At 36.3% G+C, this 25,630-nt stretch overlaps 1 protein-coding gene across 1 annotated transcript in view; it reads left to right on the forward strand.

The window, feature by feature from the left end:
- CNGB3 (cyclic nucleotide gated channel beta 3) overlaps positions 1–25,630 on the forward strand; it is a gene marked incomplete at its 5' end in the record, with an annotated part of 48,072 nt that overhangs the window by 10,254 nt on the left and 12,188 nt on the right. The window contains 11 exons of the mRNA XM_010015564.1: positions 4,440–4,594; positions 5,062–5,111; positions 5,503–5,632; positions 6,206–6,418; positions 8,153–8,199; positions 10,889–10,975; positions 12,210–12,274; positions 16,106–16,228; positions 22,898–23,039; positions 24,956–25,115; positions 25,415–25,512. Coding sequence (XP_010013866.1) covers positions 4,440–4,594; positions 5,062–5,111; positions 5,503–5,632; positions 6,206–6,418; positions 8,153–8,199; positions 10,889–10,975; positions 12,210–12,274; positions 16,106–16,228; positions 22,898–23,039; positions 24,956–25,115; positions 25,415–25,512 — 1,270 coding nt within the window. The remainder of the gene's footprint in view (positions 1–4,439; positions 4,595–5,061; positions 5,112–5,502; positions 5,633–6,205; positions 6,419–8,152; positions 8,200–10,888; positions 10,976–12,209; positions 12,275–16,105; positions 16,229–22,897; positions 23,040–24,955; positions 25,116–25,414; positions 25,513–25,630) is intronic.

Consider the following 25,630-nt stretch of genomic DNA (forward strand, 5'->3'; position numbering starts at 1 on the left):
ATAATCTTGAAGTCTATCACATTGTTTCAACTGATCCTCACTTGTATTAGAAGGCTGTCTAGAATCCCAGCCTTTAAAGGCTCAGAAATTTTCTTCAGACCTTTAACTCATACTAATTTGTGAGGTTTCTATTCATATTTATTCTTATTACAGTACTGTTCCTCAGCTCAAATACTTCGTGTCCCTACATGACTCTCCACCAAAATTTGAATTTATAGGCAATGGTCATAGTGGATATCAAGCTGCTTTTCTGTCCATTATAAAGCCATGTTCCAAGTAGCCTTGGTCATTTTGAGACTCAATACAGTGACCTAGCTGGTCAGAATAACTGTCATTATTGGCTCATATACTAATATTAATGCTTCCTTCACTGGTAATGTCAGATGCATTGTAGGGTTACATTTGCACCTGTGTTTTTCATAGCCAGATTACAATATGCTGTTGACTAGAACACTTGGATATTTATCCTTTTGTTATCCGCAATTGAAAATTCCACCCCTTTACCCATTTAGAAAAGAAATTCTTACCATTTCTTTCTAAAAGCATGTCAGCTACATAATTGTAGAATTAGATTTGTTCTCATTTTTATTACTCAGTATAAATAATTCAGTTTTTTCTGTATAGGATTCAGTCCTACATTTTAATCTTCCAAATCCAATGTCTTACCAAACGTCATTAACACACTACTATATTTTACAGCAATGTCATGAAAGAAAATATTAAAGCTCACTCCTAAAACTCCATCAGCTTCCTATGCAGATAAAGGAGAAGGATAGGTTCCTTTCACAGGTAGTTCAGGGCAAGAACCTATCTTAGTCATTCTGAACGTCGCCTCAGAGAAACCTTCTATTGACTATCGAGGGAGCATAGTAAGAATAGCTAAAGTTAGCTTTTGGAAAACCCCTACTCCTGTACTAAGCAGATGACTAACATATCTTTTTCTGTTACAGAGAAACATTAGGTTTCTGCTTTCTATAGCATTACCCACACTCGGATTGTCAGCACAAACTGAAGATGTGTTTTTGAATCAGTACTTTTCATGATGTCTAGAACTACATTTTACTATGTCACTGAAACCTTTCTCAGCTATACCATCACATTTTGTGTACATTTGTATGGCTATGCATTGTCATATCTTTCTGAAAAGTGTTTATTTGAAACAAAGATCTATAGTTTATTCAAGACAGTAAATTGTTTTGTTCAAGACACAGTTGTAAATACAATCATAAATCATAATGACAATGCTCAATAAAAGCATTAGAAGTTTTACTGCAAGATCAAGAATTTTATTTCCAGGTAGATAGAAGAAAGTTTCTTAAGTGCTGCAAAAAGAAGGGTTATAACCGAAATCAGCAAAAAGTGGTATGGATTTTTTTTTTTCAGGCAGCAGTATACTTTTATGAAATACATTTTCTCAGTGGTCACCTGGTAGATAAAAGATGAAACTGCACTCGGGTATTTGGTGATCATGGCCAAAAAGCAAGAAAGAATTAAACTTAAATTGCAATGTACAAAAGGATAACCTTGACTTATTCTGAAATAACCAGTTGAATTTCTTGATCGCTGTTTTGTTTGAACTCTTAACACAGAAAACTTTCAAGCCGTAGTACTTAACAATGTTACATGCATTAGCACACTCAGCACAGTATTTCCACAGCCTGTTTTTCAAGGCTATTTTTTTCTACTATGCTATAGGTGTCTAACTCTTTTCTCTTGGCATGGGGAGAATTAAGCCACTGTAATTTTATTCACTAAACCAACAAGCTTAAACCTACAAGTTAAAAAGATAAAACCTACTAAATAAAAACATAAGAAAATTACGTTGTTGTTACACTTCTGTTCTTACATACGTTCTTATTGTTAAACAAAACATGTTTAAAATAATAACAAAACTGTGTGCACAGTACATGAGTTGTGGTCCTGACTTTTTCATTTCCTAGGCCATGTGAAATAGATACTTCAGCAGAGAATAAACATTTCTGCTCTGTAAAGGAGTATATGGAGTAATAAGTAATATAGAGCTAGGCCTATTGTAACTTACTGCACAAAAGTCAGAGATAAATTTGACTAAAGAATAACATGTCAGCTTAGAGACAAATCCTAGCACCACCTAGTGTGAGATATGGAGTCCAGTTTATTAAAACTGATTTAGTCAAGTTTGAATGGGCATCACTATCCAAAACAATTTAAAGTGCACCTCCACGCAAAGCACATGTACAATACACATCTTCAAATCAGCAGTGTTCAACATGCAGCCTCTTCCATCTGCATTAACTAAAGCAAATTTAAAGTAAGCATTTCATTAACAGAAAATAATAGAGGAGCAGATAATGCAAACCAAATGAGAAGTAGGGCAAGGAAAATCAATTTCTCAGCAACTGTGGGGCAAGTAACTTTAAACAAATTCACCCAATTTCTAATCAGTGCCAAATAATAACATGATTCCTTTGGGCTACATTGCAATGATAAAGCACAAAATTCATGATAAAGGAGACTTTAACTTTTATTGGAAAGACTGTGAAATAACAGTAAAATAATGTGCAATTTATAGGTTATCCCTAGATAAAAGGGGCCTTTGGCACGCCAATTGTGGTAAGTGTATTTTACTATAAGATAGCAAATGCTCTGAGCAAATACAGCAACAGAAAAGAGTAAGAATTATTTTAAATTCTTTACATAGAACCTGAAAAACTAATTGTGACATGTTAGCTCAAAAAAAGAAAGGATTTCATTACACAGTAGATGGCCTGAACAAAAAGAAAATGTGATGCAAAAAGAATTATGATGGGATTACGAAGTGTTTCAGAACTGTTTGATTAATCTCCTGTCTGGGGAGTTTTAAGAAATAGATACTGCAGAAGACTTAAATTATAGGAGTGATAAGCATGTACTTCCAGGCTTCTGTTACTTCTGCTTTTAACAGCTTATCTCCATTTTATCCAATGGTTTTACTGCTGAAGGATTTTCACATACTTAAATTATACTTTCTTGGGCACTGTGATGTGTGTTGTGTCTCTGGAAAATTGTACTTCTCAAAAGCTACACACATCCCACTCTGACACTCTCCTATTTTAGTTACAGCTCCCTCTGTTAGGAACTTCAAAGTAGGTTTAGGTCTTGAAGAGACATGGTGTTTATTCAAAGATCACTTTGTGGTGTTTTTAATATTTTTCCCTACGCGATACCACTACCCAACCCACCCACCCTTACATGTCATACCACTTTCCCTCTACTCACCTTTGGGAAGGTCTTCTTAACAGTCTGGATTTCAGGCATGTTTCACTCTTGGTCTGGTTCTTCCCTTGCTGTGACATCCACAGCCCGTGGTAGTTGAGACAGAGATGAAAGAATGTCAAGAAAGAAAGAAAAATTCTCTGATGTCGCTCTAGTATTGGGCATAGCTGGCAGGGTTTCAGTATAGGGGTGGCAGTCACAGCCAATTAGAGCCAGCTCTGACACCAGAGTGTGACATCAACTGAAAAGTGTTGTGTCTAGGATACAGAAGAAATCCCATATCCTGGTCTCCATATAGAGGAAGACCAAATGCATGGCCCAGCTGTCAGCTGGGTGGGACTCCAAAATAGCCCCAGTTTGCATAATCAGACAGTAGCAAGTAATTGAGGATGAAATTTCAACTATGAATAAGTCCAAAAGAGTTAATCAAAAATCACTCTCACTTGGATTTTCTAATTGACTGCACAGCATGCATAGATCCTTTTAAAAGCATTAGTATCATTGCAGAACGTGAGTTTGCAGGTGTTTGAAAATCATTTGTCCTCAGGTTTAAAGAAATGCTGTGAGTGCTGGAATATCAACTCAGTGTTACTATGACCTAGAGTAAACTCAGTGAAAACAGAATAAGCTTTGGCAAAAACTAAGTTTTGTTTTCACTTAGAAAAATGGATCATCTTTTAGCTTGTGTTAGCTGATACCTACAACAAAATCTAGATTAAATAATTTTTCCCAGTATTAGGAAGCATAAAGTAAATACAGTCTCTCCTCCCCCACCTGCACGTTAGTTTTTAACTCAGGTATGTCCTGTCATCATTAGTATGTTATCACAGAATAACAAGCACATTTTTTATGCACAGATGATAAGAATATGCCTTGTGTGTAGGATAAGCTCTAGGACTTACACAGCCACTGTAGAACTTGGTGAAAAGCAGCTGTGGGAATTCATTGTTGTAGTGGACTATACGAAAGCACAGGGTACCCTGACCTCCTCTGCTTGAAATATCATGTAGACTGCTACTGGCATAAGCAAGGAAGCAAAAGCAGTTAAATTAGATGTCCACTTACTGTGAATTAAGTGATGTGAATAAGCACTGTGGCCAGTAAAGATTCAATCTTAATGTCTGACTTCTGCTCAGAAGTAGAACTAGCACTCTCCTTCCATTGTTTTCCAGCTCATTACACTTTTTTCCTTTTGTTTTAATCAGCACACAGAACCCAACACCTTCAGGTTTCAAAACAAATGATTATGCTGATGCCCAGCTTCAAGAGCTTGTCCGAAAAATGCGGGAAAGGGCAACAGTCTATAAGGAAAAGCTGAAAGACCCAGTGCTGTCCTCCCCTGAAGGCAGTCCTACAGCTTGTAAGTCACTCTAGAAATAGCTGTGTATTTGTTGAGTTTAAAGATGAAAATTATTTTATGGGAACAAAAATTACTGTGATAAAATTTTCAAGTAAGTGTAGTGTGTTTGTCCACTCAAACGGATCAGTTTGTGCCCCTAGTCTGAAGTCAATTTATCCATATCAGTCAATAATAAGCCTGGTCCTTAGGTATGAGCTCCCTTTGGACCCCATCACTGAAGAAATAGGGGGAAAATATCCCGGGCAATATGTAGAATCATCCCTGTCAAGACATCTTCTATATTTAAAAATGCTGCCAGATCTGTTTATTGATGGATATGAATCTGGAACACGAGACTTTTGTAAGTCTAGAAACATACAAAGCCATTGACTTCCCACTAGTTTCACATGCTGCATCTTGTGTATCAGACCTCAGGAGAGCGGAGATATAGCTCATGGTAGAACCATCTTTTCTTATGCCTGATGCAGATGTCTTGTCTTCTCCCACCCTAACTGCATGCATTATTTGCAAAAGTCAGGTAAAAAGAAATGCCCAGTTGCTTTAATGAATGCTGAATTATGAATTAGCTTATTTCTTGTGAGTCCTTTATGGCATTAGTTGCAGGCACTGTCCAAGGAGGAGCAGTAATATTGCACTTTATTACGTGAAGTGTCCTGTTCTTGGTAGCAGATGATTGTATCAGTCATGATTTTATTCACCAATCTATTTTCTAAGGCATTCAGTATTACAATGAATTGTAGCTTTAGTCACTGCCAAATGTTTTTAAAAGAGATTTTATCTATATCCTGTTGAAACAGAGTGTAGTAACTGAGCCATTATTAAAATGTCACCCTTTGTGGCATTCTATGTGGCTAGCACCAAAGAAGAAGCCTCCACCCCCACCAAAAGAAGAGAAAAAAGAAGAAAAGAAAGAGGAAGCAGAAGCAAAGCCAGAGGAGGATCACTACTGTGATATGCTATGCTGTAAATTCAAAAAACCTCCACTGAAAAAATACTTGGATTACCTGCAGCTACCAGACAGCATAGACTCATATACAGGTAAATTAAAAAGTATGTCATAGAATGAGGTAAAAGCATATTGAAGTCACCTAGTATATAGTACCTGTGAGCCACTATAAGATCCACATTCCGGTTTGCAACTTAGAGGGCCGCATATATCCTGCCTTAAAGAACATTTATTCCAAACAGGGAGAAGACATGAAAAATGACAACAATTGTAAAGTGAGTATGCACAAAGCTGGTATATGAATCAAGCACAATTAAACCCCAAGTCTTCTGACTCTTGATCTAGAATTTGTCCCATTCATTAGGGCCAAATAACTGTTTTATGAGTTATAACGTACACCAGCAACATGCAACATGTATTGAGATTCTTCAGATGCATTAAATTCTATGTTTTCATAAATTCACCTTTTTTCCCCTTTTGCAAATTCTTTGTGTGACTCCTAGCTCCAGCCTATGTCACTTTAGCAGCCTGTGCTGTTGAAAAAAGGAGAATGGTAGGTTGCTCTGGGCAGAAGCATTCACAGAGGCTGCAGTGGAATAAATATGTCTAAAAGACTGAAAAAAGATTCTAACTTCATGCCTAAATTCAATGTTTTTTTCTTTCAGATCACCGTTATGTAGCATGGCTTATGCTTGTGACAGTCGCCTATAATTGGAATTGCTGGTTTATTCCCCTTCGCTTTGTGTTCCCGTATCAAACCCCAAGTAATACAATATATTGGTTTACCATGGACATCCTTTGTGATATCTGCTATCTGTGTGACTTACTCATTTTCCAGCCCCGAGTGCAATTTATAAGAGGGGGAGATATAATAGTAAGTATTAGAAGTGGGGTTTCCATGGGTACTAGTTTTACATTAGAAAATAATGTGTATAGAAATTCCCTCTAATCTGACGCATTTTTGCTTGCCATGTCAAATCTATGTAACTTTTTCATATCTTCCATTATCCTATTTTGGAAGAAGGAGAAATATTCATTGTCTACATTCTTAAAAAGTTAAAAACAGATTTGAAAGTACACAGACCAGAGCAGTAAGAACAGGCATAAAGCTGTTTCTCACCAGGACTAAACTGGTGCAACTTTGCTGGAATCAGTGCAAGAATTGTAGTTGAAGACTGTACATATTCTGCTAGGGCTGGACAGGATATGCATGTTTTGTAACAGATTGTGAGATGGGGGGAATAGGGGGAAGGGCGCCAAAATCAGAGCAAATCCCTGAAATCTCAGAATGCTTAGAAAATAACTTATATGAAATATTTTATTTTGGGAAAATATATACATTCAATTTTGCTTTTTGCTACTATTTTTGTGCTTTTTTTGTTGAAAAATGCAAAATAAAACTCTAAGTATGTAAAAAGTGTTAACATATCAAAACGGCATCTGGAACTTCTTTCCTACTTTTGATTCTTTAACTTCTTATAAAAGAAAACCTAATGTGGAAAAAAATGAGTTTTGATAACTTCAGCGTGACACTACTATGTTCAACAGAAAATTCAAAATTATATATACTAAAATGTAATTTGGAACTAGCTTTAGTTCAGTGCTTTACATAAAATTTTACACATTGTGCATACAAGATATTACTGATATCTTTGCAGAGGAATTTCAGATAAAACTGTGCAAATATAGTCTGGATATATTTTAAATGCAGTGCAGTGTTATGTATTTTTCCATGCCAAGACATTCAGTAACCAGCAATCTTGCCTAAATCCTACAAAACTCACATTTTATGAACAAGGTTAAAACTCTAATGTAAGAAGCTTACCTTGTATTTCCCTTGAAGCTGTTTGTACAATTCATAGATTTTAGTGTGTGAAGAGATCATCTACTGCCTGATCTCCTGTATTTACTTTAATGCTTAAACTGAAAATAATGAAAAGTTGGCTTGGCAATATCCTTAAGATTTTAAAGCCATTTTTAAAGTGTCCCTGCTATAAATATAGAAAGCATAATAGTTACATTTCTTTAGATGCTTGTGATTATCCTTTCTTATTAAGGTATAAGCATCAGTTCCCATGGAGAGTAATTTAAAAATAAATATCTAATCATCACTAATGAATGCAGTGTTGATTATTATAATGCTAATAATGCTAGCATGTTACTGCTAGCTTTCAGAGAGCTAATTTTGTATAGCACCATAAGAAACATTCTTTGCATTTTTCTTGGAATAATTGAAGTCAAGTGGGGGTTTTGGTCCTGAAATTGAAAGGATTTGGCTCAAGCAACAACTGGTACAGATGTAGTGAGAGGGAAGTTTTATGGGAGAAATGTAACATACTTTTCTAGAGCAACAGCCAAGCTTGGAAAAAGTCAGACAAACCCTAAACCTGATTCTTTTCAAGTAGATGTAATAAAATCTGGTGTAATTAAAACTACTACTTCTTCCTACACGTATTTCTCCATTCATACTCTTAGAGCATGAATGATGACAATAGCTGTCATCATCCCTACTATCAGAAGAGAATTATTTTTACTATCAAGTACTAGAGGCTCATTCTTGACATTCTGTTCTTGGCTATGCCTTTTTGTCTTTTCGTTATCATTGTAGTCAGACAAAGTGGAAATGAAGAAATTCTACCACAGCTCTATCAAATTCCGGGTAAGCAGACCCTGTGTTATTGATGCAAATATGTACGTTCTGGCTGTAAGATTTCACAGGATATTTTTCATTCACTGAAAATCACCATTGTTTTAAGAACATCACCAGAGAGCATTGGCTTGATGGTATGCCAGTGCTCAATAGCTCAAGAATGCCATCTTCATAAAGGGTGGCAGAGCACTGGAACAGGCTGCCCAGGGAGGTTGTGGAGTCTTTCCCTCTGGAGACATTCAAAACCTGCCTGAATGTGTTCCCGTATAACCTGCTCTAGTTGGCCCTGTCTTAGCAGGGGGGTTTGGACTAGATGATCTCCAGAGGTCCCTTCCAACCCCAACCATTCTGTGATTCTGTGATTCTGTCATAAAATGTTTAATTGTAAACCAGAATAATTATAAATTCAATTATAAATATTAATTTTGAATAATAAATCAATGACATAGACTCAATAAAATTCTCTGTTTTGATGACTTGTTGTGAGGTCATCCCCTCACACGCTGAAAGACAATTGCGCAGTATGCCGGAGATTCATTAAACAAAATAAAATGTCTTGAAGTTAGATGATAAGTCTATTTGGTGAATTCTTATGAAGTACGTCATGGTACTGAATAGGATATCACTCACACAAGTAAACAAAAATTGAAACTAAAATTTTGGATGCTTATTGCACTTTGTAAAAACAAAAATTAATTTGATTTAAGAAAATCGTTAGTTTTTTTCCTAAATACTGTTTTTTGCGAACAGAGGACAGGTAGTCTGTTGTACACATACAGCTCTGTGATTCTGAGCCCACATCTATGAAACTTCAGTTATTATCCTCTTGTCTTCTGTAAATACTTTTGTATCTGCCTTGGTTTTGACTGTGGTATCATTACTTTTGTATTTGAGGTTCAGCTAGTCAAAAGTGCAGGATATATACAGGCAAGTGGATAGTACAAAGTCAAACTTACACCAAGAGAACTAAATGGATATATCTGGTTTTATTTTAAGTACACACTTGCAGTGTGTTTAGTGCTCTTGGTTTTTGCAGAAACTAATGAGGGTTGAGTGTTCTCGCTGAATGCAACGTAGATATAATCTAGGAATTTGTCATATGATTAAGTACTAATTAGCAGTTACTGATCTTGAAGCACTTCTGACTAAATTCTGCCTCCTCTTAGTCATGTGACTGAGAAAGAGACAGAGGCCACAAAAGGGTGTTTCTCCTCATTCAGTATTTTGGTTTGGTTGGCTTTTGTTCAGACCTCAGGTATTAACTGCATCTTACTTGGAATAAAAGGTCAGTGCTGCCGGCTACTTGCTACCAACATGGGTGGCATCACTCAGAACAAAAGCATTTCTGATTACAGCGAGATGAAGCCTACCCTTCCACATTCCTCTTTTGTTCCCAAATGATATCAGCAATAGAGCAAGGTGTCACAGGATATTTAGAAAGCCAAAGCCAAGTCTGCCACAGCTTTCCTTCTCTCCACAGAATTCTTGGAAAGAATAAAGTAGGCAGATAAAGAAGAGTAATCACTCGGTTGATGGATTGAAGGGAGATGTTGAAAATCTCAGTGTTATGGGAAGAAGCACCCAAATAAAACAAAAAGACAGTATCTATTTATAAAAAAAACAACAACCAAACTTATCATCCTGTGATGAATCTGTTGTTTGGAACACATGGCTTCTTCAGGTTGCAAACAAGGAGTTTAATTCATCAAGCTCCCCTGCATTGCTTTAAGCAGCATGGTTTTAAAAGACGTAGGACTTCTAAGAAGTGCTTGTGGAGTGATTTCCCCATGTCGCGGTTTAAGCCCAGCCAGTAACTCAGAACCATGCAGCCGCTCGCTCAGTCCCCACCTTCTTCCTTCCCCTGCTCCCAGAGGGATGGGGAGGAGAATCAGAAAAACGTTACTCCCATGGGCTGAGATAACAGCACTCCAGTAACTAAGGTATAATACAAATCACTACTGCTACCACCAATAATAATAATGATAAGGGAAATAACAAAGGGAGAGGACACAACCGCTCACCACCCACCAAATGACACCCAGCCAAACAAAAGCAGAGATCTGGGCCTTCTGGGTAACTCTCCCCAGTTTCTATACTGGGCATGACGTGCTGTGGTATGGAATAGCCCTTTGGCCAGTTTGGGTCAGGTGTCCTGTCTCTGCTTCCTCCCGGCTTCCCCTCCTCCCTGGCAGAGCATGAGACTGAGAAAGTCCTTGGTCAGGGTAAACATTACTGAGCAACAACTAAAAACATTGGTGTGTTATCAGCGTTGTTCCCAGACTGAAAGTCAAAAACACAGCACTGCACCAGCTACTGAGAAGGAGAAAAAATGACTGCTGTAGCTGAACCCAGGACACCCCACCTCCACTCACCAGCCACATGCCTACCGTTTTAGTTTGGTCAGAACTATAACTGAAATAACAGAATGTATTAGTAATTAAATGTCTGAGATACTGTTAACAATTCCCATGAAACAGATTAAAATTTCAGGCATGGGGGACTTAAAAGCAGGCCAGAGCAAATCTGTTGGTGTTTTTCAAGAGATAATCTTGCCTGCCAGTACTTGGGAAGTTACTGGCTTGTCATGCTGACTGTTCAATTATACTCAATCATGATTCAATCTAAGTACATTTTTGACAGCAAGTAAATGCATTATAATTATTATGAAGTTTAAATTGACCTCTCTGCTCTTTAACAGCTTGATGTGATATCAGTATTGCCATTTGACGTTTTATACTTCTTCTTTGGATTTAACCCAGCATTTAGAGCAAATAGGATGCTAAAGGTAAGATCTGCATTCATGATTGACAGCTAACCACACATAAATGTTTTACAACCCAATACAAATTTGTTTATAATGTTTAGGAGCATGAAATTTAGAAATTGGAGAATATCTTCAGGATAAGCTATAACATTAGTAAACAAACCAACAAAAAATACAAGATATAGTCCAGCTAATAAAGACCTTATTATCTTATTTTTCTTCTCACTTCATTATTTCCTACTTTCGAAATATGTTTCCTGATTAAAGCTGGTTTGTTTCCATTATTTTAATTAGATTAATCTTAAATTACCTGTTTAGCTTTCAAAGATTTAAGATCATTGATTGATGGCAATGTACTTTCCCCTTCGGTTGGTAACATCAGGCATTTAGAAGCAAAGGAAAGAATTTCAAGGACAACATAAACTATACACAGCATATCTAACAAACATAAACCCACTTTTGCTGTTGCATCCAGAGACATTATTCAATGAAGGGACTGAGAAGGGATTAGACAACAGCCCTCTACCTGAATTTCACAGGCTGCTTTGCTACTAGATACACTCCCCTTCACAAAGTCAATATGTTGACAAAGGGGGCTTTTGTTTAAAGGGGGTGACACAAGAAATCGAAGAATAAAATGAGGCTGCTCTTTGCTTCAGTTTTCAATAAAACATCAAAATTCCATAAATCAGAATCAACAAAATATGAAAGAATGAAAAGTTAAATAGCATCTCTTCTTGGGCAAACAGTCATGTACAGAACAAAAAGAAAAAGCTACATTCAAATATTGATGGCATATAATTAACAGGAAGAATTCAATACAGAGTAATTGATACTACATGATATCATCTAGTATCTAGTTGACACATATGATCACTTACTGAAGAATTATTGAAATTTTTGAAATTATTCAAATTATTGAAAAGAGAAAAAAAGGGATTTTTATGAGTGTAATTCTCTTAGATAAAGTTGTCCAAGCAGTTATATATGTTTGAGGAAGAAGTCATTCACCTGCAGCAGTCTGACCTACACAGAAGATTATTTCTATAATTAGATTAATAGGACTCTCAACACCCAAACCAAAGTTTAACTTAATCTCTATCTTTGTTTTGCAGTTAATCTTTTAATTAAATGTTTAAGTTCAACTACTGAAAAATCCGTTATTTTTAAAATGTGTATGTGAACTAATATCAGTACTATTATAAAAACACGTGTAGTAAAAAATAGTGATTGGATTACTTTGTTTTCCATTCAGCATAACACATTCTTTGAGTTTAATGATCGCTTGGAAGCTGTTCTGGACAAAGCATACATCTACAGGTATGTGCTTATCAAACTCTTGTAGCATGTAAAGCTTGGCACGGAATATATTCAATTCTTTGAAATTTCAATTGACAACTTCCAAGTTGTCAGTGAAGCCTTTAACTGTTCAAGTTAACATTTTTTAAAACATCTGTCTATTGTAATCATTAAAATAATAAATGTAAAGCTTCACTCACATATGAAATCTAGCTCAGTTCAGCTGGCTTGATTCAGGCAAAATGTTCAGCAGCATCAGGATCCTGCAAAATTTAACTGATCAGAAGTATCAGAATGAAGTTTCTTCAGTGAAAGAGCTAAAGAACAGTTTCCTTAGGCTGCTAATAGCAGTTCCAAATCCTCAGTAGCTGTTTATTTGTATTTTATAAGAGTTATGAGCTTGATCCTGCGTCAATATTTTTCTTCAAATATGCTGTCACCATGCACCTGGCATTTGCAGGAGCTTCATCCTCCATTGCTTTTTCTAAACTTGGAGTGAGAATCAACTTAGCACAGATCTCAAACAGTGATTATAACTGTTGCCCACTGCACTATGTTGTCACCTTCTGCACTGGCAGAAAGAATTTTGGATCTGGCTCAAGCAGCCTGTGGACATGGTTATGGCAAGTCTCATAGGCCTCTTAACTGTCAGTGGTGCTGCTAAGACCCAATGAACCAATCTACTGCGTTACTATTATTGCCATCGACTGTCAACATCATCAGTCCTAGTTTATTTTGTGCAGTTCCTAAACTGACAGATATTTTTGCCTGTCCCATTTTTGGGGCATGTGTTGTTCTTGTGTGCTGCTGCTGCTGCAGAAATAAAGATCTGTTGTTTACCATCTTATTTTATTTCTGAGATTGCACATAAATTGTAAACTTGGTATTTATACCTTACAAATGAGATATTTTATGAGATTCAGAAGCTAGTTAAACTTGAAAAGGAGTCTGAAACATCACAGTTGTCACATTTTCATGTACCTGCAAAACAAAACGAAACTCAGAAGTTTGAAAGTTCTGCTAAAGTATTTGTGAGATGCTGACCTCCTCAGAGATTATTCTTATATTGCACTCTCTTTTCACTTACTCAAGAGTCTTTTGACTCTTTGAGAGTGGTTTGGCATTTTTTTCTTCTTTCTTTTTTTAAATTCCTGTTGGTACATGAGAAGGCTTCACTGAATTTCCACAGGATGAAGAAGCTTCTTGTCAGTTTCTGTACCGCTGCCTCCCTGTGTTCCCCAATTTTTATCTCATGAAAAAGAATGGGGTTTCATCTGTCTTTCTTATAGTTGTTAACATTTTTTAGTGTTGAGAACTTTAATCAAGTATTTTCTATATTACATCCTTTACTTTGGAGTCATAATTCAATGACTTTCCTATGTCTCCTATAATAATTGCAGAGATACAGATTTTTAATATAGGTGGGTTTGAATTGTATTTAACAATAATGTTGTGTGTATATTGATTTCAAAGAAGTAGGAACAAATTAGCAAACCCATTTTCACCCAAACAAGCACATTTGCAGGGACATAGTTTCACACTATATAAAAGTATGGAATGGGAAATGGCTGTTTAAAAGGCAAGTGAGAATGGGATGTGAATATCTTTAAACTAGCCTAACTTTGAAGTTGTTAATTAATATTTATAATATTCATATTAATAAGAAATTAATATTGATTTGCATGTCAAAACCAGGCAAGGTTCACATTTAGAAATGCTAAGAAACACACAGCATGATCTCACTGGTCCTCTAAAATATATAAAGTAGCTAGAAAGACAGAGCCAGCTACTCTGCAAAGCTGTTCTGCCTTGATAGGCAGTTTTGCAGCATGGTATTGGTTGAGTGCCACAACTGTGTGCTGCTTCTTGTGTCTTCATTTCCTGGTCACAGGCCCACTTTCATTTTCCAATATTAAATCCATTGCGAAATGTAAATATTACAAAGCTAATCAATTGTTTACGTCCTAGCCTTAACAGGCCAGACACCTGAAATGTGTGAAAAAGAGCACTTTTCATCACTAAATAAATTGCAATTTTAAATCCCACTGAAGATGTTCAGAAAAACAATGGTAGATCACATGGACTTCAACACTGCTCAGCATACGTAGGGTTAACAGTATTAATGCTTAATTATCTACAGGCTTTCCCATCAGTGCATTGCTAAGCTATGTGGTAGGAAAAAAAAAGAAAAAAAGCCTGCATGCTGTGCTACCAAAATGTTAAATTTTGTATCTGCAAAATACCTGCTAAATATGACATGCTGTGCCTTCATTTAGTGCTTTAAAACATACTTCAGAAAACAGAAACTTCCTATTTTTGAGGTGTTCATTGGTAAAAACATAAGGCAAAGATCTTTTAACTGGCTTACTAGAAGCCATTAGGGTAACTAAAGAAAAAAGACAAATGGAGAAGAGAGGTAGCTATACAGAAGAAGAGTATAAATGTGAGATAAAAATATAAAAAAGATGGGCTGTTTGTGCAAACTGCAGCATTTCATTTGAATGTAGCAATGTTGTTTTGATCTGAGATCCTGGTGTGGTCACCATTTGAGCAATAAGGCACCAATTAATTGGATAATGTCAAATTAAACTACACAGCAAGTGTATGTGCCTGTGTGGACTCTCTTCTCAGACTCATTAGTTTGAGTTTGTAGGAATAGAGCTAGCAAAAGTTACTACATTTTATCTATGTATTGCAGTAGTTTCAACAGTGCCTAGAGAAATATAATATGTATTGTAGCAAAGGCTCTGTGAACCTTCATTCAGACTTCAGGAATCCACTTGCATGGATTCAAACTTGTGCACAAGACCCAGTCAATATTGCAATATTACTAGACCACATCAGCTATCTGCTGTTCTCAATAGCTTGCAACCCTAAATAGAGCTGTCCTGGAAGCACACCATTCACTTGTCAGTATCGTAAAGAAAAAGAGTACACATAGGTAGATTGCTCAGTGGCATAGAGAGGCAAAAGAGGGCATGCAATGGCACCTGAAGAACCAGCAAAGGAGCACATAATACAGAAGCAACTACAGAGATAGTCTCCCATTAACTTAGTTTATAGACCTAACTTAGATCTTATTAAAATTTCATAAAATCATAGCAGGTAAACTCATGATGTACTGGCTTCCCTGTGTTTAGCAAGTCCTGTACTTTTCCTGCTTACTTATCCATTGCCTGTATGAACATTCAAATGGACAGCTAAAGCCAGGAAATCTTTCTTTTGACCCCCATGCACTGAACAGAGGATATACAATGAGATCATCATTGTATTAAACACAAAGCTGCTTGTGCTTAAGTAGCTCACCAGTGGTGTTCTTCAAAGGTCTTGCTATAAGCATAAGAACTTGGATTAACGATGATAAAACTTCTGCTGTAGCTACTAAATCGTACTATTTAGTGGATCTACTGAAGGCTTCCTAGCACAGCTCTTGTAAAGCAGTTAATTTCTGACCTCAAACATTTCTTGGCCTTGGTTCACAATTTCAGAGCCTATCTTGAATAGAGTTTGGCAAATAGATTAATTTGTACCCTCTAACCTCATTAATATAGCTTCAAATTTCTGTAAATATTCATAGCCAGTTGAAGAAGTGGATTATTAAGCCCTCAGGGAACCATAATTTAAAAATTACCCCATCAAATATTCTAGGAAGGATATTTATTTTACCTTGCACAAACATGAGAGACGTAACTGCCAGCTATTTTTTTCAAAGAATCAATCAATACAGGTGGGGAACTACTTGGTGGACGCTTAACATAACATAAACACTGTTGATCCAAAAAAGCAATGGGTTCCATACCAAAAGGAAGGAAAAATGTAAGCTGTTTTAAAGGAATCTGTTGACTTTTACAGGGTCATTCGAACAACAGGATACTTGCTGTTTATCTTGCACATTAACGCATGCTTGTATTATTGGGCTTCAGACTATGAAGGACTTGGCAGCACGAGATGGGTGTACGATGGCCAAGGAAACATGTAAGTCCTTTCAGTTGCAAGTGAGTTTTGTTGGTTTTGCTCCATCCTGCACCCCCTTCCTTTTCTCATGCCTTTGCTTGCAGGGTATGCCCTTACTTTACGAGTGCTTGGATAGCAAACTTTTAGGACCATGACTGCTGATCAGCAGCTTTCATTGCTAACACATATTTGGAGGTCAGGTGCAGTGAATAATCAGTTTACCACTTTCAGCTTTTATAGGTTTATGAGTCACTGCTAAGCTCTAACTTAATTAAACATTTAGAAAGCAACAAGGCTCATAAATTAAACTTACTGATTGCATATGCACATGGGAACTGTTAGAAGGATTGTAGAACAATCCCTCAAAGGAATCAGAGGCATAGACATTTTTTTCTTGCCAGCATTGTGTCATTAAAATGCAACATTTTAGTCCCTCTAGATACCATGGTGATCAGTCTGAAAAAAATCCACCCACTTTCTCTGATCTTTTGAGAAGGTCATGCTTAAACATGTGGCAATGTCTCCAGTGGGAAGGAATGGATATTGGCACACTTTTTCACAAACTCCTCATGACAGCACTAAACTGGGTGCCAAGTAAGCGATATTCATTAGGATGATGGAGAGCAAGCAAGAGAAAATAGCAAAGTCATAATGTATTTTGTTTGCAGCTATATAAACACATACCTAGTCAGTTCAGATGTATGAGCGTTTATTTCTTCCAAAGGCCATAGTACAGTTAAAGCCATAGAAACTCAGCTTATTCATTAATTACATTCTTTGAAAAAACATGTATAATATACTACTGCTGTCATAAATCACCTTTTAAACAACTTTTCACGTTTCTCTTGGAGACTTGCTGCTCTTGCTTGTAATTTTGTCAGACTTCACAGGTTTGCTGTGAAGTCACTATCTTGAAGGGTAGGAAAATAACCTTTGAAACTAAAATACTCTTTGTGTAAAACAGCACTGATTTTTTTTTTTAAATAGGGTTCTCTCTCAAAAAAATGACATGGCTGAAATTTCCACACACCACTAAATATGCAGCTTGAGTACTGCAGTCAGACATGTGCAAGCAGGGTCATGGAGCTCGGTGGGACCACTTAGATAACGGAAGTTAATACAAAGGCATTTATTTGCTGGATCAAGGCTTACAGAAATCTGACGAGAAAAATGCAGAATGAATTTCTATTATAGCTATTTTTTTTTTAATGTCATTCTCAGGAATACTTGCCTCATGATTAAAAAATAAGGCGACTTAGGGCTGAGCAACCTCGAAACTCTGAAAGTAGAGCGCTAACTCAGTCTTCAGTTTTTTAATGCGTCTTCAGAACAGCCTACAGAACAGGCAAGAAAGCCTTCCTGGTTTTCATGGGCAAGAAAATTTGACATTTCACTCAGGGAAACAACTGGTAGAAATTATTTGCTAGCTTGATCACAGAAAATGCAGATGTGCCCACACGTAATGGTCAGGGGTTTTAGCATTTTGTGGTCTCTTTCCTGTGGGGAGACAAAAACATTTCTCAAATGTCACACTGAAATCACATGGGAATTAGGGTAGAATTTTTTCTAAACAATAATAATAAACTGATACTTCAAGTTCTGCATTAAATTGAGATGCTAAAATAAAATGCATATTAGAATATATCCCACTAATGGCAAATGCTTTGTGTGTGGGATAGTTATCACCCTAGAGAACCAGGTATGACATATCACCTGATTGTCAAATATTTGGGGATTTTTGACAGAAAGCCATTGTGTGAACATCAGTTATTATTGAAGATGTAATGTGAATTTAAACAAATTGAGCAAGATAGTTCTACGTATAAAATATGGGGAAAATCTGTCAGAAAAAGTGATCACTACTGCAGAATATATTATGGCACGACAATGCAGGTGTAATTTCTCTTCACCTAGCACTGAGTTGCCAATATGTGAAGCAAAATATGCCATTGGTCTCACATAGCATGGGAACACATTCAGAAAGAAGATGACAAACATAGCTTCTTAGCTAATTATTTTATAATGACAGCAAGCAGTTTGACAAATAAATCAAAGTTCTAGTGGTCTCAGATTATGCTCACCCAGAGCAAATGATCTGGCACTGATTTAGTGGCATGAATGTTTTATGTAGAGTCCCTGCTGTGTCCATAAAATGTTGCTAGTTATGGCCCAAACCAATTCTTAAAAACGTCAACACTTTTAGGTTGTTTTTGCTTTTTCCCTTTCCATGTGAAAAAGAATATACAGACAACAGTTTCCCTTATCAATTTGATTATATATATGTTCCTGAGCAGCCATACTAACAGGTGAACTTCAATTTAGAACTAACAGCTATACACAACACTCAAATCACAAGCAAAATTATCAAAATAGCTTCTTTTTGCAAATTTCTGCTAGTTGTATTCTTTTCCAGCTTGTTTCTAGACTCTAAAGGGTTAGTGCCGGTCCAAGAATACATGAGCCTTCAATCAAAGCCTTTGAGCTGAGGTGCAAAACTCAGTCAACTTTACCCAGCTGCAAACTGATCCAAACTAGCCACAGAAGATGTTCCCAGCATTAAAACTGCACTCATGAGCTTTGTATAACTAGGCAGACAGACCTCAGTCTCTCCTAATGCAGAAGGATGGTATTCCTGATACAACACCAGAGCGTAAGACCTATGTAACCACAGCAGCAGAATATTGAAAAGGTCTCTTAATTGCAGCTAAGTGACCATTTTGAAGTATATGTGTTTCTTTACAATCTAACTACCTAAGTAAGAGATCGGTCTCCCTAATTCCTGAGGAAAATGAACAAATCCTTTAGAAAGGGATTCAAGGCAGGAACATGATGTCATTGTTCTGAATTGTCCATTTCATCACTGCGCACAAGGGAAAACAAAACTAAAAGAGCTGAAATTCTCATGCAGACCCCCCAGGTCAACATTAAATTTAGACAAAGCAAATCACTCAATTTTGATCATGTTATATTTCTTCTGCTGTTTGAAAGGCATCCACAAGTAGTCTTCAAAATTCTCTGGCATATTTATTAATCAAGACATCTATTTGCATCCTCATTGTGTTTCTCTGTAGCTCATTTCCTGAAAGAAATACCTGAAAGTCCAAGAAAATAGTCACCATACGTGGTTAGAACAACTCTATTTTTTTTTTGTGTATGCCTTGCCCAACACACAGTACTACTGGCATATCTTAAAAGGTGTCTCATGGGTATCAGCTATACCTTGCACTTGCATTTGGTCTGATATGTCCCACTTGCCATCTTGCTACACAGAGGCAGTTTTGCACCTCCAGAAAATCTGTGAAAGCACAGCCCAACTCATGTCAGACCTAATGCTTTCAGAACTGCTACTTCCTGCCACACTTTTTAGATAAAAGCTTGGTAGTTTACACCATTCAGTCTGAGATCATCACATACTCACAGCCACCTGGTGAATAAGTCACTCAAGAAAAAGAGGCACCAAGAAGGAAGTCGTTAGAGTACCAGTTTATAAAGGCCACTTCTTTACCCTGCTAAAATCTATCCTGGTAATAATTTGAGAGGAGTCAAACATGGTAGCCCTGAAATAATGTTTCCCTGGGCTGAAATGAATGTGTTAATACCACCTTGAAACCTGATAGCCATGTTCACAAAGATTTGATTTGCCTCTATTCACCAAAACCTTGCTAGAAGTTTAATGTATTCTGAAATTGACTTTTATGAAGAAGATATTTCTACTAAAATAATATTACAGGGTGTATTACTTGCAGTGGGTTTCTTTGACTGTTTTCATACCTAGGACTTATTTTAGGGAAAATTCTAGTAGTTTAATTGCCTGAAGGATAAACATACTCACTATGTTGTGTAGAGGGAAAATCCCTTTCTTGTCTCATGTTGTTTGCTTCAACAGCAATTTTTTAGCAGGCCAGTAAGCCGTATGGTGAGCAACGACGGTTTCCAGATGCTAGCAAGTAGGAAGCAGAGTTGCTAATACCATTGAAATAGGAGTCTGTTTTTTCTGGCTTTCCTTAAACAGAATTTACAGACTCATTCCCCTTCTTAGGGGGGGAAAAAAAAAGAAAAAAAAAAAAAAGCCATTTTATATTTCAACTGTGTAACTTTTCTTTCAGATTAAAATAAAAGTAATAAAATGCATAAATGGAGAAAATATAAAACTTGTGCCTAAAAGGTAGTGAATATCATGTGACTTTGCAAGTAGAAAGTGTCTTTTGAGGTAAAATTAAAAAGGAATATAGTGTATCAAGTACATCTTTGTAGATGTTCCCAAAATTAAGATTATATTGTCTATCATGGTGGATTTAGCAAGCTTGGCATCCAAGGCCATTGGGGATGAGGGAATTGGTTAATTGCTTTTGTTTCCTACAGTAACTAGCACAGAAGTAATGTTAATTTCTTTACTTTTATATTAATAAATTGTACATGTTTCAAGCACTACAGCATTCTCAGTTATGGGAAATGAATATGATATAATTATGCTTCACATGATAATTCCCCTCCGACAAGCTAGAGAAATCATTTAATGCTTAAATCTGCAGTTCTTCCAGAACAGATCTGAGGCTTTTTCTTACTATTTATTTATGCTACAGAAGTCTAAGAGAAAGCTGCCACTTATCCATACTCTGCTGGAAGCATGCATAGGTGATGATTATTTTTTTTTTATTTTAACCCAAGAGAAAATATTATAGTGGTGTAATCCAGTTATTCTTTCTGCACCCCTAACAAGGAAAAACGATATGATAGCAGATATAGAATGAGGTCTTTTACTTAAGGACTCTGAATGAAAACAGACAGTTCTGGCTGTTAAAATCTCCGATTAGAAAACTATTGTAAAAGTGATTATTTGTTACTCCATTTCATTAATTTGCAACCAAGAAAAAAGTGATTTGGTAATGAAAAGCAAAAATTCATTGCTTGGTAAAGCCTGACATTTTAGATTAAAGATTTGGGAACACCTCTGAGTGATTTCAATAAAAACTCTCACTGAAATTGGTTGAGTATATGAGAGTTTTTTTCTCTTATTTGCACAAAAATAATTCTCCAATTGCATTGTTACATGAACCACTTATTAGTAGGAGTGGAATACATATCTTAATAAGAGCAGAGTTTAAAACTGGAGACCACCAAGTTAAAATGTATACCTGAAGTCTGCAAGCAGACTGGGTGGTCTCAGATTCAGGGTAGGCATGGGAAGATGCATGCAAGACTGTCTATTTAAAAACGAACATCTCCAAAAATATTTCTTCTGTGATTTTGTTTTGGAGTGGGTTTGTTTATTTATTTCAAACTCAACAAAAATCAGCAAATAGAGGAATCTTCATTGCTTCAGAAGCAATAGTCATAGATGAATTAATAGAAAATCTCATTGCACAGTTAAAGAAAATGAACTCCCACTCCTAATCGTTAATGAAGCTGAAGTCTGATTGTACAGAGACTTAGAAAGTCAAATTCTAATTAATAAGAGGTCTTTAAAAGTATTCCTCAACCAACTACTTATTAGCACAGAAAAAAAAGGAAATGATAGCACATTCACAATAGTGATTTGAACTAATTAATCCCCACTGCACGGTACGGGGGATGCTGCATTACTAGTGGTGCCATGTTCTAGAAGTAAATTTAAAACAGAATCTTAGAGATGACAAGACACTTACATATATATATTTAAGAGAGTTAGTATGACTATCCTCACAGAATTAAAGAAAAAAATTAATTCTGTCCAAATCCTTTGTTGTTTTAATAAACTTGTGTTATCATACAAATAGAAATGCACCACCTGAATGCAACAAGCTCTGTCATGCACAAGGCTGTACAAAGAAGGCTGTACAAACAGAACAAAAAGCCTTCGTCCAGAGCGCTCACACTTCAGGTATGTGAAATGACAGACAACAGACCAATGCTGTTGAAGGGGTCAGTAAACCATATGTTGAAGCAGAGTCTTAGTGATTGACCATTGCTCCCTGCTATGAAAGTGGAGAAAACACGAAAGTGTTTGTTAAGGTGACAGAAGGGGTAGTAGAGGACAGCCACTAGGAGTTAATGCAGGAGTCAACCTTTCAGTGCTGAATAAATGGAGTGATTTGGAGAAGCTGGATTAACACACAGATTGTGGAGTCATGTGACTTCTGTTTGACGTAACCCAGGATGCTATGAAGAGTGCTCAGGAGCAGAGTGGGAGTAAGACCAGCATGGTTAAAGGGGTAGGAATATTGATGGGCACAAGAAGAACACTCGTGCATTCGTTGTGCCCACCATAAGGCTTCACACTGGTGTCATCAAGTGAAGCCACGGAAAAGACCTTCAGCTGTGAATCTGTGTGCATCCAGTACACTACAGATGGGAAGTCTCTAAACTGCCTTTAACATGAGGGCATCTTCACTGGTAGCATTCTAACACTGTAATGTACACATTGGCAACATGTTACAGAAATCTGTAGTGCTGCACAGAGTTACTGGAGAACAGTGGGTAACCACTGCATTTCCCATGTACTTTATTTTGTTGTCAGTGAGAACATTCAGCTCAATGTGATTTATATAACTATCATTTGTAAAATCATATCCCTTTATAAAAAATACTGAAGGTTTTTTGGACCGAAAAGCATCACTGAAGGCCCAACTCAGGTACGTATCTGCTTAAGTACAGATACATAACTACATAAGTACCTACAGTCAGTAACAAAAATGTTTTCTGTATCCACAGGTATCTGAGGTGTTATTACTGGGCAGTTCGTACTTTGATCACCATCGGTGGCCTTCCAGAACCACAAACTCTGTTTGAGATAGTTTTTCAACTGCTGAACTTTTTCCTGGGTGTCTTCGTCTTCTCCAGCTTAATTGGTCAGGTATATCCAAAAATCAATAACTACGTATGTTTAAATCACTGTAATGTAGTGATAATATATTCAACTTAATGGAGTTTTGTTCTGGGAAAAAGTCTAGCTTTCATCTGAATGTCCCTCTATTTAGCTGTCATCGGTACTTATTCTTCCAACAAATACATGTGTTTAATCTGTTCCCAGTTTTATAGCTCTTTTGCACAGAAGCTGATTTAGAGCCAAGACTCTGCAGGACATGAATGATTCTTGAAACTATGCATAGTTCCTTTTGAATTCCTCAGAAGCAAGGAGATAGTCCCTTGATATTCACATTATGCTGTTAAATCTGATATAAAAATTATAATTGTAGGTGTGATATTAACAAGTACAGATTATTGAATAAGTCACTTTCAATACTATTGACAATAGAATACTGTTAATGGAAATCCCATGATTTTTGTCAAACAAGAATTCTGCTCCCTGCCATAAATTACAATATAATTGTTAACCAGAAAATTTACTGTTTTCTAGTTCTCTTGGTCTCACTTGACATGAGGGGAAAAAAAAAAAAAAAGCCCATAGCACAGCAAATCTTTTAGATTTCCAAATGAATATAAATGAAATATTTCTGGCTTGTAACTATTAAACTTGGGTCCCAGATCCACAGGTTTTGAAATACCTTGCCTACAAAAAACAAATGCCATGGTCCCTATGTAAGACTGTGTCTTATTGGATTCCTGTAAAAATCATTCCAGACTTTTTGATTTGTACATGTTTATAATTGGAAGAATTATTATGAAAAAATAGAGATGAAAACTGAATATAGCATTCAAAAAGTTCAATCAAACAGTTCAAAATTGTACACATCTTGTTTAGAAGTGCATGAAGAGATAGCTATCATGAAACAGACTCTTGCCTATAGGACTTAAAATTCATCCACAAACAAAAATTACCAAAAATAAAATGAAGTAGTTCATATAATATATTTCTTCTGGAAAACTATTAAATGCAAGTATATTGCATTAAAATTCAGAGTGTGCATATTTATTTTTTTTTTCTAAATTGATATAACTTTCAATGAAAACACCATTCCCCGAGAAGATTCTGCTGATTAGTTTCTGTAACCAGTACAATCATTTGCAGACTTAAACTTTAAATCTTAACACATGAATTGCTTTACTGCAGTTCCCATTTACAAAAAGCTCTTAAATTTACTGAGTTATTCCTGGTTTAGCACACTTGCCTAAAAGCTGATATTCCTATTGCAAGCAATTGCATTTCTGTAATAAAGAGCAGAATTCACCCCACCGGCACACTAATCCTTGGTCACTGCACTATGAAGCCATTCTACTAAAATGCTTTTGAAGAAGAAATATCTATGAACATTAACTCATCTACTTTCTAAAAGCTGAATTACGTTTGTGCTGGAATGTTAAGTGATGTTCCTCCACTAAAAACTTCAGGGTCAACTTTCAGATCAAAGTACACCTAGATCTGACCTCGAGTCTCTCAAGTATTTGAAGAGTGGCAGGATCTTAATTCTCAGTGGTGCCAGCTAAAGTTGTTAGAGAAATTTAGGCCTGTTTGCTTCACTTCTGACTTGCATGGCACACCAAATGCAGAGTAGCTTTATTATGGATTTTTAAGAAAAGATCTGTCTTTATTTTTCATCCATGTCCAGAAATATGAGACAGAATAATAAACTGAAACCCCAAATGATTCCTTTAAAATGATGACTACTTTCCAACATAATTAGAATAAATCTGTAATGCTTCTGAAAAAGCAGATGAAGCACCTATTCCAAACATGCAGCTGAAGGTGTAATTAATAAGTGATTTTGCAAACAAGTGTATTATTCTTTCTATATGTGTTGACAAACCACAACTGTTCAAATCACAACTATTTTTTCTGAAATGCATAGTAACCATAACTGATATTTGCAGATGAGAGATGTAATTGGAGCAGCTACAGCAGGACAGAACTACTACCGCTCCTGTATGGACAACACTGTCTCCTATATGAACACTTACTCCATTCCAAAATTGGTCCAAAATCGAGTTCGAACCTGGTATGAGTACACATGGGCCTCTCAGGGAATGCTGGGTAAGGCTTTCCAATTCCAGTTATGCAACAACTCCAAGTGTAAGTGGTGGTATAGATACAGATGTAGGGTGAAATTCACACTTTTTCTGAATTGCATGTGAGAAGTGAGAGGAGGCTATCCAACTTACTTTAGAAAAGTAAAAAGCTTCAAAGCACTAAGGCTCTTACTGCTTCCGCATTGGAGCTTGTATAGCTCCATTGATTTATTTTTTTGTATGGTGCTGATTTTTATGGACATTCTTCCTTTATATTTTCAAATAATAGAGTTTGCTCATTTTTTTTTTTTTCCTCTTCTACAGATGAATCAGAATTACTGGAGCAGATGCCATCCAAAATGCAATTAGCCATTGCAATAGACGTGAACTTCGCCATCGTCAATAAAGTTGACTTATTCAAAGCAAGTAGTTTTACAGGATAATGAAGAAATATGTGGTATTCCTGAGACAGAAACCTTGTTTTCTGCACCTTGAAACCCTTAAGAGCATTTGTTAATTTGTTAATATGCAAGGCAAAAT

This window comes from Nestor notabilis, unplaced genomic scaffold, assembly GCF_000696875.1.
Source record: "Nestor notabilis isolate BGI_N333 unplaced genomic scaffold, ASM69687v1 scaffold15395, whole genome shotgun sequence".
Lineage (NCBI taxonomy): Eukaryota > Metazoa > Chordata > Aves > Psittaciformes > Psittacidae > Nestor > Nestor notabilis.